We start from the raw sequence: 13,520 nt of genomic DNA, 5'->3' as shown, positions 1-13,520 counted from the left end.
CCAGACAAGTCAACGCCGTCTCCTCGTCCTGTTTCAACATCCTGCGCATGCTACGGAAGATCTTCCGGTGGATCCCCACCGAGACCAGGAAGACGGTCACCCAGGCCCTCGTCACCAGCCGACTGGACTACGGCAGCGCCCTCTACGCCGGAACCACCGCCAAGCTCCAGAAGAGACTCCAGCGAATCCAGAACGCCTCAGCCAGACTCATCCTCGACGTCCCCAGACGCAGCCACATCTCCGGGCATCTGAGAGACCTGCACTGGCTCCCCGTCAACAAGAGAATCACCTTCCGTCTCCTCACCCACGCACACAAAGCCCTACACGACCAAGGCCCGAGCTACCTCAACAACCGCCTCAACTTCTACGCTCCCAAACGCCACCTCCGATCGACCACTCACGCCCTCGCCGCCGTCCCCCGCATACGAAGAGCGACAACAGGAGGTAGGTCCTTCTCCTACCTGGCCGCCAAGACCTGGAACACCCTCCCTGCCGACCTTCGCCTGACCCAAGACCTCCTCTCCTTCAGGAAGAAGCTCAAGACCTGGCTGTTCGAGCAGTAGCGGCACACCCCCACCCCCCCAAGCGCCTTGAGACCCTCCGGGTGAGTAGTGCGCTCTATAAATGCCTTGATTGATTGATTGATTGATTGGCGCGAAAAACGGCAGTAGCGCAGGGGATCCTGGGGGGTGTAGTCGCCCTCCACACAGCGGCCGTGGTGATGGAATGCTGCGGCGGCGGGAGGGAGACCGTTAGGACCAGCGGTGAGTCACAGGGTTCGTAGCTGCCTCCAAATGCCCCAAATGCCCCACAAATGTTTACACAGCCCCCGCTCTGCCGGGGCTGACCGCTCTCTTGTAGCGCCTCCTGGCGCGAAAAACGGCAGTAGCGCAGGGGATCCTGGGGGGTGTAGTCCCCCTCCACACAGCGGCCGCGGTGATGGAATGCTGCGGCGGCGGGAGGGAGACCGTTAGGACCAGCGGTGAGTCACAGGGTTCGTAGCTGCCTCCAAATGCCCCACAAATGTTTACACAGCCCCCGCTCTGCCGGGGCTGACCGCTCTCTTGTAGCGCCTCCTGGTGCAAAAACGGCAGTAGCGCAGGGGATCCTGGGGGGTGTAGTCCCCCTCCACACAGCGGCCGCGGTGATGGAATGCTGCGGCGGCGGGAGGGAGACCGTTAGGACCAGCGGTGAGTCACAGGGTTCGTAGCTGCCTCCAAATGCCCCAAATGCCCCACAAATGTTTACACAGCCCCCGCTCTGCCGGGGCTGACCGCTCTCTTGTAGCGCCTCCTGGCGCGAAAAACGGCAGTAGCGCAGGGGATCCTGGGGGGTGTAGTCTCCCTCCACACAGCGGCCGCGGTGATGGAATGCTGCGGCGGCGGGAGGGAGACCGTTAGGACCAGCGGTGAGTCACAGGGTTCGTAGCTGCCTCCAAATGCCCCACAAATGTTTACACAGCCCCCGCTCTGCCGGGGCTGACCGCTCTCTTGTAGCGCCTCCTGGCGCGAAAAACGGCAGTAGCGCAGGGGATCCTGGGGGGTGTAGGCCCCCTCCACCCAGCGGCCGCGGTGATGGAATGCTGCTGCGGCGGGAGCGAGACCGTTAGGACCAGCGGTGAGTCACAGGGTTCGTAGCTGCCTCCAAATGCCCCACAAATGTTTGGTTGTCAATTTAGAGAGAGAACAGCTAGGCTGTGGGTCTGATTAGCAGGCCCACAGCCAGGGAAAGTCGTAAACCAGTGAAGCAAAAAGCAAAAATCTGGGGTGACCATAGGATTGCAGACCCCACTCTCCTACAACCTGGAGGACCTGCCTGCCTCGACCCTCTTAAAGACTAGGACTCCCCTAAGCAGAGGCTCTGCTTCAACAACCTCCCCTGGTGCCAGCCAGGAAGCTCAAGACCTGCCCACTCTGCACCCGCCGAGCCCGGCTCATGCCTGAGTGATCCAAGACCACAAGGACGTCCCCCTGGCAACTGGGACCCGAAGTCCAGTGCCCAAAGACCCTCCTCGACGAACCAGACGACGCCTGCATTCAATAACCAGAGACCCCCTCAACCGTGACCAGCCGAGGGTAAGCTTCCCGACACCAAAAGATACCCCTGCACCCCCCTGTGCCTGCCTTTGGGGTACCTACCTCTTCTTCAAGATCCCAACTTACCTCTCGAAGTGGTGGTCGCACCTGAAGAATCACCGTCCCAGAGTCTGCAGCCTTCGTTTCCCTTTTGCTTTTCCCATAGAATAACATTGAGGCTCCGACGGCTCAAAAGCACCCTGCACCCCAGCTGCTAGAGTGCCTCTGTGTGAGAAAGTGGCTCTATATACACTGGACCAGAATAAGGTACAGTGTGTATAGAGTCCACAAACCCCAGAGGTATAACAGAGGTTAAAGTCAGGTGTGACCTTACTCTCTAAAGTGGTAGCTTGGTCGAGCAGTAAAGCAGTACCAGAGGACAGTGTAAAGCACTGGCATAGGGCACCCAGCTAGAGGGGTGACTGAAGTATGTCAGGGCAGTGGGTTCTGTGGGCATGGTACACAGGGATGTGCTGTGTCTTTGTGTAGTTCTGTACTTAGACACTCAGCCTGCAAAGGCAGTGTGTGGGTGTCAGAGTACAGGGCCCCTGAGGGTGGCACAATAAGTGCTGCAGCCGTTAGGGGTCTTCACTGGTCACCAGGCCTTGGGTACCTAGGGTACCATTTACTAGGGGCTGATAGGTGGCCAAAGATGCCAATTGGGTTTTAGGTTCAATACAGTTTTAGGGAAGGAACACAGGCCCTGGGCACCTGGTTGGCATGAGCTCAGGGCACACTCAGCCAAAGTACATCAGCAGTCCAGAAAAAAGTGGGGGCATACCAATGCAAGAAAGATGGCACTTTCTCACGGCAGCCTATGAGGCTTGTCTGTCCAACCCTTCCTCTCTATCATGATAAAGGATTTTTGTGAAGGGGAGTTTCTCTGTGTGAAACTCGGTAAAATGTGTAAATTTATGTTCGAGGCACATGAGCTCATCGCTACGGTGATGAGGTATTAATGCATATCTGTATTTTAGAAGCAGATAGGGTGGGCAGGTTGAAGGGGAAACAAGCAGAGTTGATTGTATTTTCTGATGATTGTTAACTTCTCATTCTGACAGTATCTTGGTGGCTGTTAATGGCATGGCATTGTGCTCCCTCTGTTTTACTCATCCATAAGTAAATATATTGCTGCACAGGGCGACTGAACCAGCCTAGTCCACACCACAGCAATGTAACATTCTGATGTATAAAATGCATACTGCAAGAGGAAATGTGACAAAAATGTTAGTAAAAATGAGGGGGAAAAATTGTAAATGCAGTAAATAAATTTACCTAAGTTTCCCTTAAGTAGCACAAGTGGTGACTGGGCAGGTCATTTGCTGTTTCCCTCCACCCCTTATTCACCTGACTGCAAGTGACCACAATCCTCTTGTGAGAATGGGTACTAGTGTTGTCAAGGGAAGTTCTCTAAAGTCTTTAATTCCGTAAGCCCATTGCTCAGCTTTCTTTCTAATGTTCTCTTACACAGCTATAAATCCTGCCTTGAATCTCAGTTCCCCAGCCGTGGCATCGCAGTGTCTGCAGCTCTCAAATGTCTTCCAGTCTCAGACCATGTGAGTATTGATTGTTTTCTACAGGCACGTATTTCTGAGCCAATTAGAGCACTGTCATCCTAGCTGAGGGAAAGATGCTTCCAGAGAATTTGTAATGATCAGGCTGGTTCTCTTAGATTATCAATAGCATCCAGAAAACTGTGCACTGTTTTGTTCTGAGGAGTGGGATTGGTTGTACTTGTGTGGCATGTTCACTGCAGCAAAGAGTGGTGCTAGTGGCACTTGTGTAAGTTGTTTTGTGCTTCAAGAAATGCAATTGATGTCACCTGTACAAGATGTACTGAACTACAGAAAGATTTGCCAGTGGCTTGTTTTTCTTGTCTGTGAATTATATGTCGATATTTTCGTGCAGTTATTTTCTGTTTGGCACTTGTGCAGAAGTTTTTCCTCTGGAAGCTCCTACCTTTGGTCACTATCTTCAGTTGGGTCTGGATTGTTACGGAAAGAGCTTCTAAGATTTGGAGAGAAGAATCGACAAAAGTTGAAGGAAATAGTTATACAGGTCAACGAAGTCTACATTAAACGTTCTGGTAGTCGATTCAAGCAGTCTGAGTACGCCGAGATGGAAAAAGAAACTTCAACGAACAACCAGAGAATTCGCATGCAGGGGGCTCCCTGCGCAAGGTAATGGACAAGACACCGTTCAAGTTCTGCAAAAATTGTTATCACAGTACGCGCAGAAAGATCAGCCTCCATTTTGCAACCTTTGCCTGCCGCTGGATCATCAAAGTCGAGACTGAAACGCGCGCTCGGTCTTTACCCCGAAGACTTTGAGGGTGAGAGAAAGGCAGAGAAGGGTCAACTACAACATTGCAGGGCCAGGGCCCTATACCATCGCTCCGAGGCCTGGGCCTCTCCAGCAAAGAAGAGGACAGTGTCGCAGAAGGGCCTGAAGTCGAGGACAGGGACGGTCGGGAGGTAGTTGTCGAGCAGCCTTCTAAGGAGGTAAGAGATGTGTTGACCTCAAAAAAAGTGGACGGGTTACGAAAAATTGACTCTAGAGCCTCGAAGGGAGCCTTGGCATCGAAGCACTCTACGACCGCAGAAGCATCCAGAGATAGGCACTCCGTCCGATCCTTGGACAAGGACTTCAAAACAGCAAAGACCCTCGAAAAATCAGAAACATCGAAAGACGGACACAATAAAGACGCTTTGAAGTCGACAAAGGAGAAGTCAAAACAGGCTTCTGCGTCCACATCTGCGTCGGCAAGCTTGAACAGAAAGGCCGAAACTCTCGGCATCAAAACATGCGCAGCCGAGGTAGAGAAAAAAAAGCCGGCGCCTCGAAGCCGAAATGGCGAGCATTCTGCAGCGCAAGAAAGAATTCGACGAAAGCTTGAAGCAATTCAAGATAACGCCGAAAACTTCAACAGAAGTAGAGAAAGTCGTCGAGGAGTTGCAGCCCCCAACAACACACAAACTGCTCGAAGGAGAAGAGGAAGAAGGATTCTTCTTCGAGGCAGACAGGGACTTCGATGAACACACATATGTGGAGTTGGCGAACTCAGAGACTCAAGACCTCCAATGGCAAGATCTCGATGCCGAATCACCAGAAGAGGCCATTGATACATATCCCTCGAAGTCCTCCCTACCAGATGACATTGGGATGTACAATCAGGTGATTAAAAATGCAGCTGGAACTTAGAGTGCATTTGGAAGAAGAGAAACCACAATCATGCTTTCTGTTGGTAACTTTAAAGCCAGCACAGTCAAGAAACAAATTCCTTCCAATTTTGCCAAGTGTGTTGGATCAAGGAAAGGAATCATTTAAGGAGCCTACAACATGCAGAGCAGTCACACCAAGAGCAGAGAAGAAATACAAACATTCTTCTAAAGATCCAATTTACATCAAGGGGTCAGTAACAGTGGACTCTATTATCACTTCCACTGCTAGGAAAAGAGCAAATGTGCCCCCCCCTGATGGACCACCACCAGACAAGGACAGTAAGAGGATGGACCTAGTGGGAAGAAAGGTAGAGAGATGTGCGGCAAACTAGTGGCTCATGGCCAACTTTAATGCATTGCTAAACCGGCATGCATATCAGCATTGGTAAGAGGTAAGGGAACTACTGAAATACCTCCAGACAGTTCCAAAAGAGAGCTACTGACTTAGTGGAAGGGGGTAAAAACGTTGCGAAGACATGCTTAAAGTCCGCTCTTGATGCAGCACAAACATCGAGCAGACAAATGATGATTGGCATCTCAGAAAGAAGGCATGCTTGGCTGAAAATCTCCGGTTTCCAACCATAAGTCCAAAGCAATATAATTAACTCACCATTCAATGGAGAACAACTGTGTGGGAGCATTTTTGATGATAAAGTAAATCAGTTGAAGAAAAGACAACGAGACCGCAAGGTCTATGGGCGCTCTACAATTCAGAGGCATGCATAGGGGCACCCCGTCAAGAAGACAACAGGTAGAGGTAGTTTTGCAGCGTGAATCTTTCTGGATTCACTATGCTGTGCATTATTCCGCGGTCTAGTGGTTGGGTCCGGAATCGTAGTCTTTTCTTATTTTATTTTATTTATTTTTTTATTATTTTTTTTTTGTAGCCCAGGTGGGCGTCGACGTCCCACCTTTTGGTGTCCTTCCTGTGACGTCGGCATGCTTCCTGCGGAAGCTCCGACCCTGGGGCGCCATCTTCAGATTCTTTTTTCCGCCGTTGGGTCTGGATCGTTCCCGAGAGGGCTCCAGAGTTTAGGAGAGAAGAAGAAGCAAGACTCGAGTTTTTGGAGGAAAAACATTGGAAAAGACAAAGGAAGACTACACCATCGAAAGGACGACGAAGAAGGGGAAAATGTTCTAGATTTTTCGACGTCCAGAGGAGAATGCGCAATCAGGGGGCCCCCTGAACGCAAGACATGGACAAAACACCATTTAAATTATACCGCAACCGACATCATAAGTATGCGCAGAAGGACCAACACCCAGTCTGTAACCTCTGCCTGCCGGTCGACCACGAAAGCAAAGATTGCAACGCCTGCTCCGCATTCACCCCGAAGACCCTTCGAGTGAGAGAGAGGCAAAGGATAGCAAACTACACCATGCAGGGCAAGGGCCAACCACCGTCCCTTCGAGACCTGGGACTCTCGACCGACGAGGAGGATTACGTCGCCGAAGAAGACATCGGCTACACGGTCGCAGAGACTGATAATAAGAAGACTACAGAAAAGGTAGGAGACTCGACGCCCCAAAAAGGCCCGAAAGACTCTCGCCAGTCTACCCAAGACTCTCGAAAAAACGAGGGCAAGGCCCAGAAAGCGCTGACGCCGAAAACTTCGGCGTCCGCAGCGACACCTAGGCCCAGCGGATCCTCTCAGAAGGACTCCCTGGCGCCGAGGGATGGCGACCAACCAAAGTCGTCGAAAAGCCTCCAAGAAAAGGAGCGCTCGACTCCGAAAACATCTTCGAAGTCGACCACGAAAGACGCAAGACCAGTCTCGACGCCGAAAACAGCCTCGCCGCCGAAACCAGTTTCGACGCCGAAACCCATCTCTACGTCATCCAGCGCGCCAAAGAGACCGGCACAACCACTCGACGCCGAACAGGCGGCGGAGATGGAAAGAAAGAAGAGGAGACTCGAAGCAGAGATGGAGAACATCCTGCAGCGAAAGAAAGATTTCGAAGAAAAAATGAAATCTTACACAATTCCTTCGAGGCCCAAGTTACCAGAAGTACATTTGGTCGAGGAAGAGGAGGAAGATTTCGAGGTAGAACAAGCGTCGGAGAGCTTGGAAGATCTGGCATATCAGGAAGATGATAACGCCTATTACGAGGAGGAGAGAGATGACGAACAGAGGGTGTACCAAGAATCGACATACTCGGATACACAGGAGGTAGAGTGGCAGGACGTCGAAGCTGAAAGTCCAGAAGAGGGAGTGGACTCCTATCCAGCGAGGCCCTCGCCACCGGACGACATTGGACTGTACAATGAATGCATCAAGAATGCAGCAACAGCGTTCAGAGTCAAGCGCGAAGAGGAGGTGCCAAAAGGGGATTTCCTAGTAGAAACACTACTCCCAATGCACACTAGGAGCCAGTACCTGCCAATGCTTGAAAGCATCAAAGGGCAAGGAAGAGAGGCATTCAAGGAGCCTGCTACTTGTAAACCCGTCACGCCAAGGACGGAGAAAAAATACAAGCACTCCTCAAAGGACCCGGCCTACATACAGGGGACGGTCGCTGCTGACTCTATCATCACTGAAACAGCAAGAAAAAAAGCCAATGTGCCAACTACTTCGGGTCCACCCCCTGATAAAGAGAGCAGAAGGATGGACCTAACAGGAAGGAAAATCGAAAGGAATGCCGCTATGCACTGGCGCATGGCTAATTCCAACGCACTGCTCAACAGACACCATTACCAAATCATGGAGGAACTGGGGCAGTTGGTGAAACACCTCCCTCAGGAACACCAACAAAGGGCTTCGCACCTAGTAGAGGAAGGGAAGAACTTTGCAAACTCTTGCCTAAAAACAGCACTGGACGGGGCAGAGGGGGAAACCAGACGGGAACGTCGCATCAGTCCTTCCAACATTCCCACCAAAGCAACACCCATACACAGCATGGCCAGCAAAAACAGCAGTGGCAATACCAACAGAGGGGCCAGTCCTTTCGCGGGAGGGCGAGTGGACGTGGAAACAGGAGGGGTGGACAGCAAACCACCTCCAAGTGACTCTGCCACATGGACAGTGCACACCCCACAAAAATCTCCAAGGGTGGAGCACAAAAACAAAAAACAGGAGTCTCACGCACCGAAACACCACGAGCAGGTGACACCAGTGGGAGGAAGATTAAAACTTTTCCTCCAGGAGTGGAGAAAAATGACAACAGATAAATGGATCTTCAACACAATACAGTACGGGTACTGCATAGAGTTAGAAAACACACCACCAAGCAGAAGACCAAAGAAAAGAGCACTAGCAAAGAAGGAGCTAGAGCTTCTTCAAAGGGAGGCAGAGGAACTGCTGCTGAAGGAGGCTATCGAGCCTGTACCTCCCATGGAAAGGAACAAGGGGGTGTACTCTACGAAACAATGAGACCCATCCTGGACCTAAGGTTCCTCAACAAATTCATAAAGACACAAAAATTCAAAATGACTTCCCTGCAAGAAGTACTTCCACAGATTCAAACAGGGGACTACATGGTCACCATAGACCTAAAGGATGCCTACCTACACATCCCAATGAACAGGCGGCACAAAACATCAGCTACGTTTTGCAATCCACTCGGACCACTATCAATTCACGGCATTGGCCTTCGGACTAAAATCAGCACCGAGGGTGTTCACAAAGTGTCTGGCAGCAGTCGCAGCGCACTTAAGGAGGGAGGGGATACACGTATACCCATACCTAGACGATAGGCTCATAAAGGCAAAGTCATACGACACGTGCAAGCAGCACGCTCAGAAACCGCTGAAAAGAGCGGCCGAACCATCCGACGCGGAACACGCAGCCGAGATGGAGCAAAAGAGAAGGCGCCTCGAGGCCGAAATGGAAAACATCTTGCAGCGTAAGAAAGAATTTGACGCAAAAGATGAAAACCTTCACGATTCCCCACAAGACCAAGCCACCAGTGGTGGAGGTGGTCGAGGAGGAAGACGACGTCGCCGAGGAACAAGACCCGGACGTTGAGGTGGTCGACGACCAGGAAGATGACGAGAGTCCCTACTATAGTTACAACTATGGGGAGGAAGAGGACAGCAGGACGGACGCCGAGTCGGCCCCCTCTGACTTACAGGAGGTGGATTACCTAGATGTCGACACTGAAAGCCCAGAGGAGGCGGTCGACACATATCCCTCGAGGCCCTCGCCGCCGGACGACATCGGGGCCTACAACTCGGTGATAAAGTCTGCCGCAGCAGCATTCAGACTCAAGCTCGACGAAGAGAAGCAGAAAGCAGACTTCCTTCTAGAGACATTGCTCCCCACGCAAACAAGGAGCCAGTACCTACCAATGCTCGACAGCGTCTTGGCTCAGGGGAGGGAAGCATTCAAGGAACCCGCAACATGCAAGGCAGTCACTCCCAGAACAGAGAAGAAATACAAGCATTCCTCAAAGGACCCACCCTACATTCAGGGCACGGTCTCTGCAGACTCCATTATCACGGCCACAGCAAGAAAGAGGGCTAACGTGCCCACTACTTCTGGACCACCACCGGATAAGGAGAGCAAGAGGATGGATCTGGTGGGCAGAAGGATCGAACGGAATGCCGCGACCCACTGGCGCATGGCTAATTCCAACGCCCTGATAAACAGGCACATGTACCAGATCATGGAGGAGCTGGGGCAGTTGGTGAAGGACCTGCCCCAGGATGCCAGGCAGAAGGCCGAAAAACTGGTTGAAGAAGGGAAGAATGTGGCAAATTCTTGCCTCAAGACGGCCCTGGACGGAGCAGACACCTCCAGCAGGCTCATGATGATGGGTGTCACTGAAAGAAGACACGCCTGGCTCAGGATTTCAGGTTTTAAACCCGAGGTGCAACACAGCATCCTGAACACACCGTTCAACGGCGATACGCTTTTCGGAACAACAGTTGATGAGAAGCTCAGTCAACTAAAAAAGGATAACGAAACAGCAAGGTCCATGGGAGCATTGCAGTTCAGAGGCAACAAAAGGGGCACCCCGTCACGGAGGCCCGGCGGGAGAGGCGGAAACCAGCCAGGTACATCACACCAGGCTTTTCAACAAACGCACCAGGCAGACTCGCAGGGTCAGCAGAAGCCGTCCTGGCAGTACCAACCAAGAGGCCAGTCCTTTCGAGGGAGAGGAAATGGACGTGGACAGAATAAAAGAGGGGGACAGCAGCCCGCCTCTAAGTGACTTCCAAAAACTCTGTGTGCCCGCCCACAGAAAAGATCCCAGGGGGCAGCACGTACAGAGGGGTCAAGACAAACTAGACACCTACGACCACATAACACCAGAGGGAGGAAGATTAAGATTTTACCTCCAAGAATGGAGAGAAATCACATCAGACAAATGGATCCTCAACATCATCCAATTCGGATACTGCATAGAGTTGGAGGGGAGGCCAACAAGCAGAAAACCAAAAAGAAAACCACTAGCAAGCAAACAGCTAGAGCGTCTTCAGGAAGAAGCAAAGGAACTCCTGCAGAAGCAGGCCATAGAACAGGTACCCTTCAAGGAAAGAAACAAAGGAATATACTCAACGTACTTCCTGGTACCAAAAGTAGACGAGACAATGAGACCCATTCTGGACCTAAGGTTCCTGAACAAATTCATAAGAACGCAAAAATTCGAAATGACCTCCCTGCAAGAGGTGCTCCCGCAATTGCAGATCGGGGACTTAATGGTCACGATAGACCTCAAGGACGCCTACCTGCACATCCCAATGAACAGAAAGCACAAGCATATGCTCAGGTTCACCATCGGAGAAAGCCACTACCAGTTCACAACACTAGCCTTCGGGCTAAAATCAGCACCAAGGGTCTTCACAAAGTGCCTCGCAGCGGTCGCAGCGCACCTACGAAGGCAAGGAATACACGTATACCCTTACCTGGACGACTGGCTGATGAAAGCAAACTCATACCAGAAATGCAAGCAGCACGCACATACAGTGACGAGCACGCTCATAAGCCTGGGGTTCTCCATCCATTGGAAGAAATCATCAATGGAGCCGGAACAAGTGAAGATCTTCCAGGGAGCACAGATCAACACCTTGCAGCAAGAAGAGGGCGAGGGCACTGGTGAAGGAAACTCGCCTCTACCGGAAGGGACAAGCTCGGACAGTGAGGACTGCGAGCAAGATCATGGGGATGATGACATCATGCATCCACCTGGTACCAAATGTATGACTCCACATGAGACCCATTCAAGAATGGCTACAGGAGCAATGGTCACAAGCTATAGGCAGTTGGGAGGATCTAGTGGTTGTAACGCACGCAGTGCAGAAGGAGATGACATGGTGGACCATGGAGAACATAACAAGGGGAAAGCCTCTAACGCCCCCAACGCCAACAGTGACCATCACCACAGATGCATCCCTGAAGGGATGGGGCGCTCACATGGAGGAGCTCAAGGTGAGGGGACTGTGGACGCCAGCAGATGCGACAAAGCACATCAATTACCTAGAATTGAAGACAATCTTCCTTGCACTGAAAGCTTTCCAAACAAGACTGTACAAGCACAAGGTGTTGCTACAAACAGACAACACCACCGCGATGTTCTACATCAACAAGCAGGGTGGGACACAGTCAGCCACGCTTTCAACACTGGCGCAGGAGATATGGAGATGGGCCATCCCTCTCATGATAGACCTGCTAGCCATACACCTACCAGGGAAGGACAACATACAGGCAGACTGGCTCAGCAGACAGACATCGGCATCCCACGAGTGGGAGCTCAATGCTCAGGAGACAAGGTGGCTGTTCGACAGATGGGGAACGCCATCAGTGGACCTGTTTGCCACACGCCGGAATGCAAAATGCCAAAACTTCGCATCCAGACAGCCCGAGGAGGGGTCCCTGGGGAATGCCCTATGGATAGATTGGTCCAGGACATTTGCTTACGCTTTTCCCCCGATACCACTGATGCATAGAGTGCTGAGCAAGTGCAGAGCGAGCAACATGACCCTGATACTGGTCGCGCCACAGTGGGCCAGGCAGACATGGTACTCGCAGATCATGGAGATGACACAGTGTGCACCCCACAGATTCGGCAAGAGGAAAAACCTGCTCTCCATGCAGAACGGAGAGGTGCTACACCCAGAGCCAGAGAGCCTGAGCCTCGTAGCGTGACTCCTAAGGACATAGAGTTCGCACATTTGAGACTGCCAGAAAGCACCCTGAGGGTCCTTCGGGAGGCACGAAGGCCCAGCACTCGGAAGTGCTATGTTGCGAAATGGAAGAGATTCACAATGTGGTGCAGAAAAGAAAGACTTCACAATAAAATGAAGAATGACTCCACAGTGCTAAAGTACCTAACGCACTTGCTGGAGAACAACCTTAGCTCATCCTCGTTAAGAGTTCACTTGGCAGCGATAGTCGCCCACACAAGGGGAGAAACGTGCAGGAGTTTCTTCACATCACAGGTGGTGAAGAGATTCCTGGAAGGAGCGAAAAGGATCGCACCACCCAAGCGGGTGCCGCCACCTGCATGGAACTTGAACATAGTCCTAACGGAACTCATGAAAGAGCCCTTTGAACCACTTCACAAGGCCTCCCTAAAGATGCTAACTATGAAAACAGCTTTCCTGGTTGCAATAACGTCCTTACGCAGAGTAAGCGAGCTTCAGGCGCTGACGCTACAAGAACCCTACATACAAATACACAATGATAGGGTTGTGATGAGGACTGACCCACACTTCATGCCGAAGGTGGTGTCCAAATTCCACATGAACCAGTCTATACAGATACCGAGTTTTTTCCAAAAACCAACCACTAGCACAGAGCGAGCTCTGCACACCCTGGACGCCAGAAGGGCAGTCATGCACTACATTGAGAGGACGAAGGGACACAGGAAAACAAAACAGTTCTTTGTGTCATTCGCCAACAGTTTCATGGGCAAGGCAATAACCAAAGAGACTATTGCACGATGGATCGCACAAACAATTCAACTCTGCCACAAACGTGCAGGACAAGAGCTAGCAGAGGGGACACGTGCCCACTCCGCTAGGAAAAAGGGTGCTACAATAGCCTTCCTGGCTAACACACCCATACAAGACATATGCCTGGCGGCAACATGGGCTTCGGTGCACACGTTCACGAAGCACCACTGTGTGGATATACAGATGAACAAGGAAGCACAAGTCGGACAAAAGGTGCTCCAGCACATATTCAATAACCAACGCTCATCTTCCACCCAGCTGCCACAGAAATGAGAAACCCCTACAAAATCTATGCACAGCATAGTGAATCCAGAAAGATTCACGCTG

At 51.5% G+C, this 13,520-nt stretch overlaps 1 protein-coding gene across 2 annotated transcripts in view; it reads left to right on the top strand.

The window, feature by feature from the left end:
* RBM23 (RNA binding motif protein 23) overlaps window positions 1-13,520 on the top strand; it is a 501,634-nt gene that overhangs the window by 455,920 nt on the left and 32,194 nt on the right. For both annotated transcript variants that reach the window (XM_078644883.1, XM_078644882.1), the window contains exon 13: window positions 3,547-3,631. In XM_078644883.1, the coding sequence (XP_078501009.1) occupies window positions 3,547-3,631 (85 nt within the window). The remainder of the gene's footprint in view (window positions 1-3,546; window positions 3,632-13,520) is intronic.

The sequence above is a fragment of the Lissotriton helveticus genome, chromosome 5_1 (assembly GCF_964261635.1).
Source record: "Lissotriton helveticus chromosome 5_1, aLisHel1.1, whole genome shotgun sequence".
In the NCBI taxonomy this organism is placed as follows: domain Eukaryota; kingdom Metazoa; phylum Chordata; class Amphibia; order Caudata; family Salamandridae; genus Lissotriton; species Lissotriton helveticus.
The sequence above is the reverse complement of the archived record's forward strand: the minus strand, read 5'-3'. Positions and strand labels throughout refer to the sequence as shown.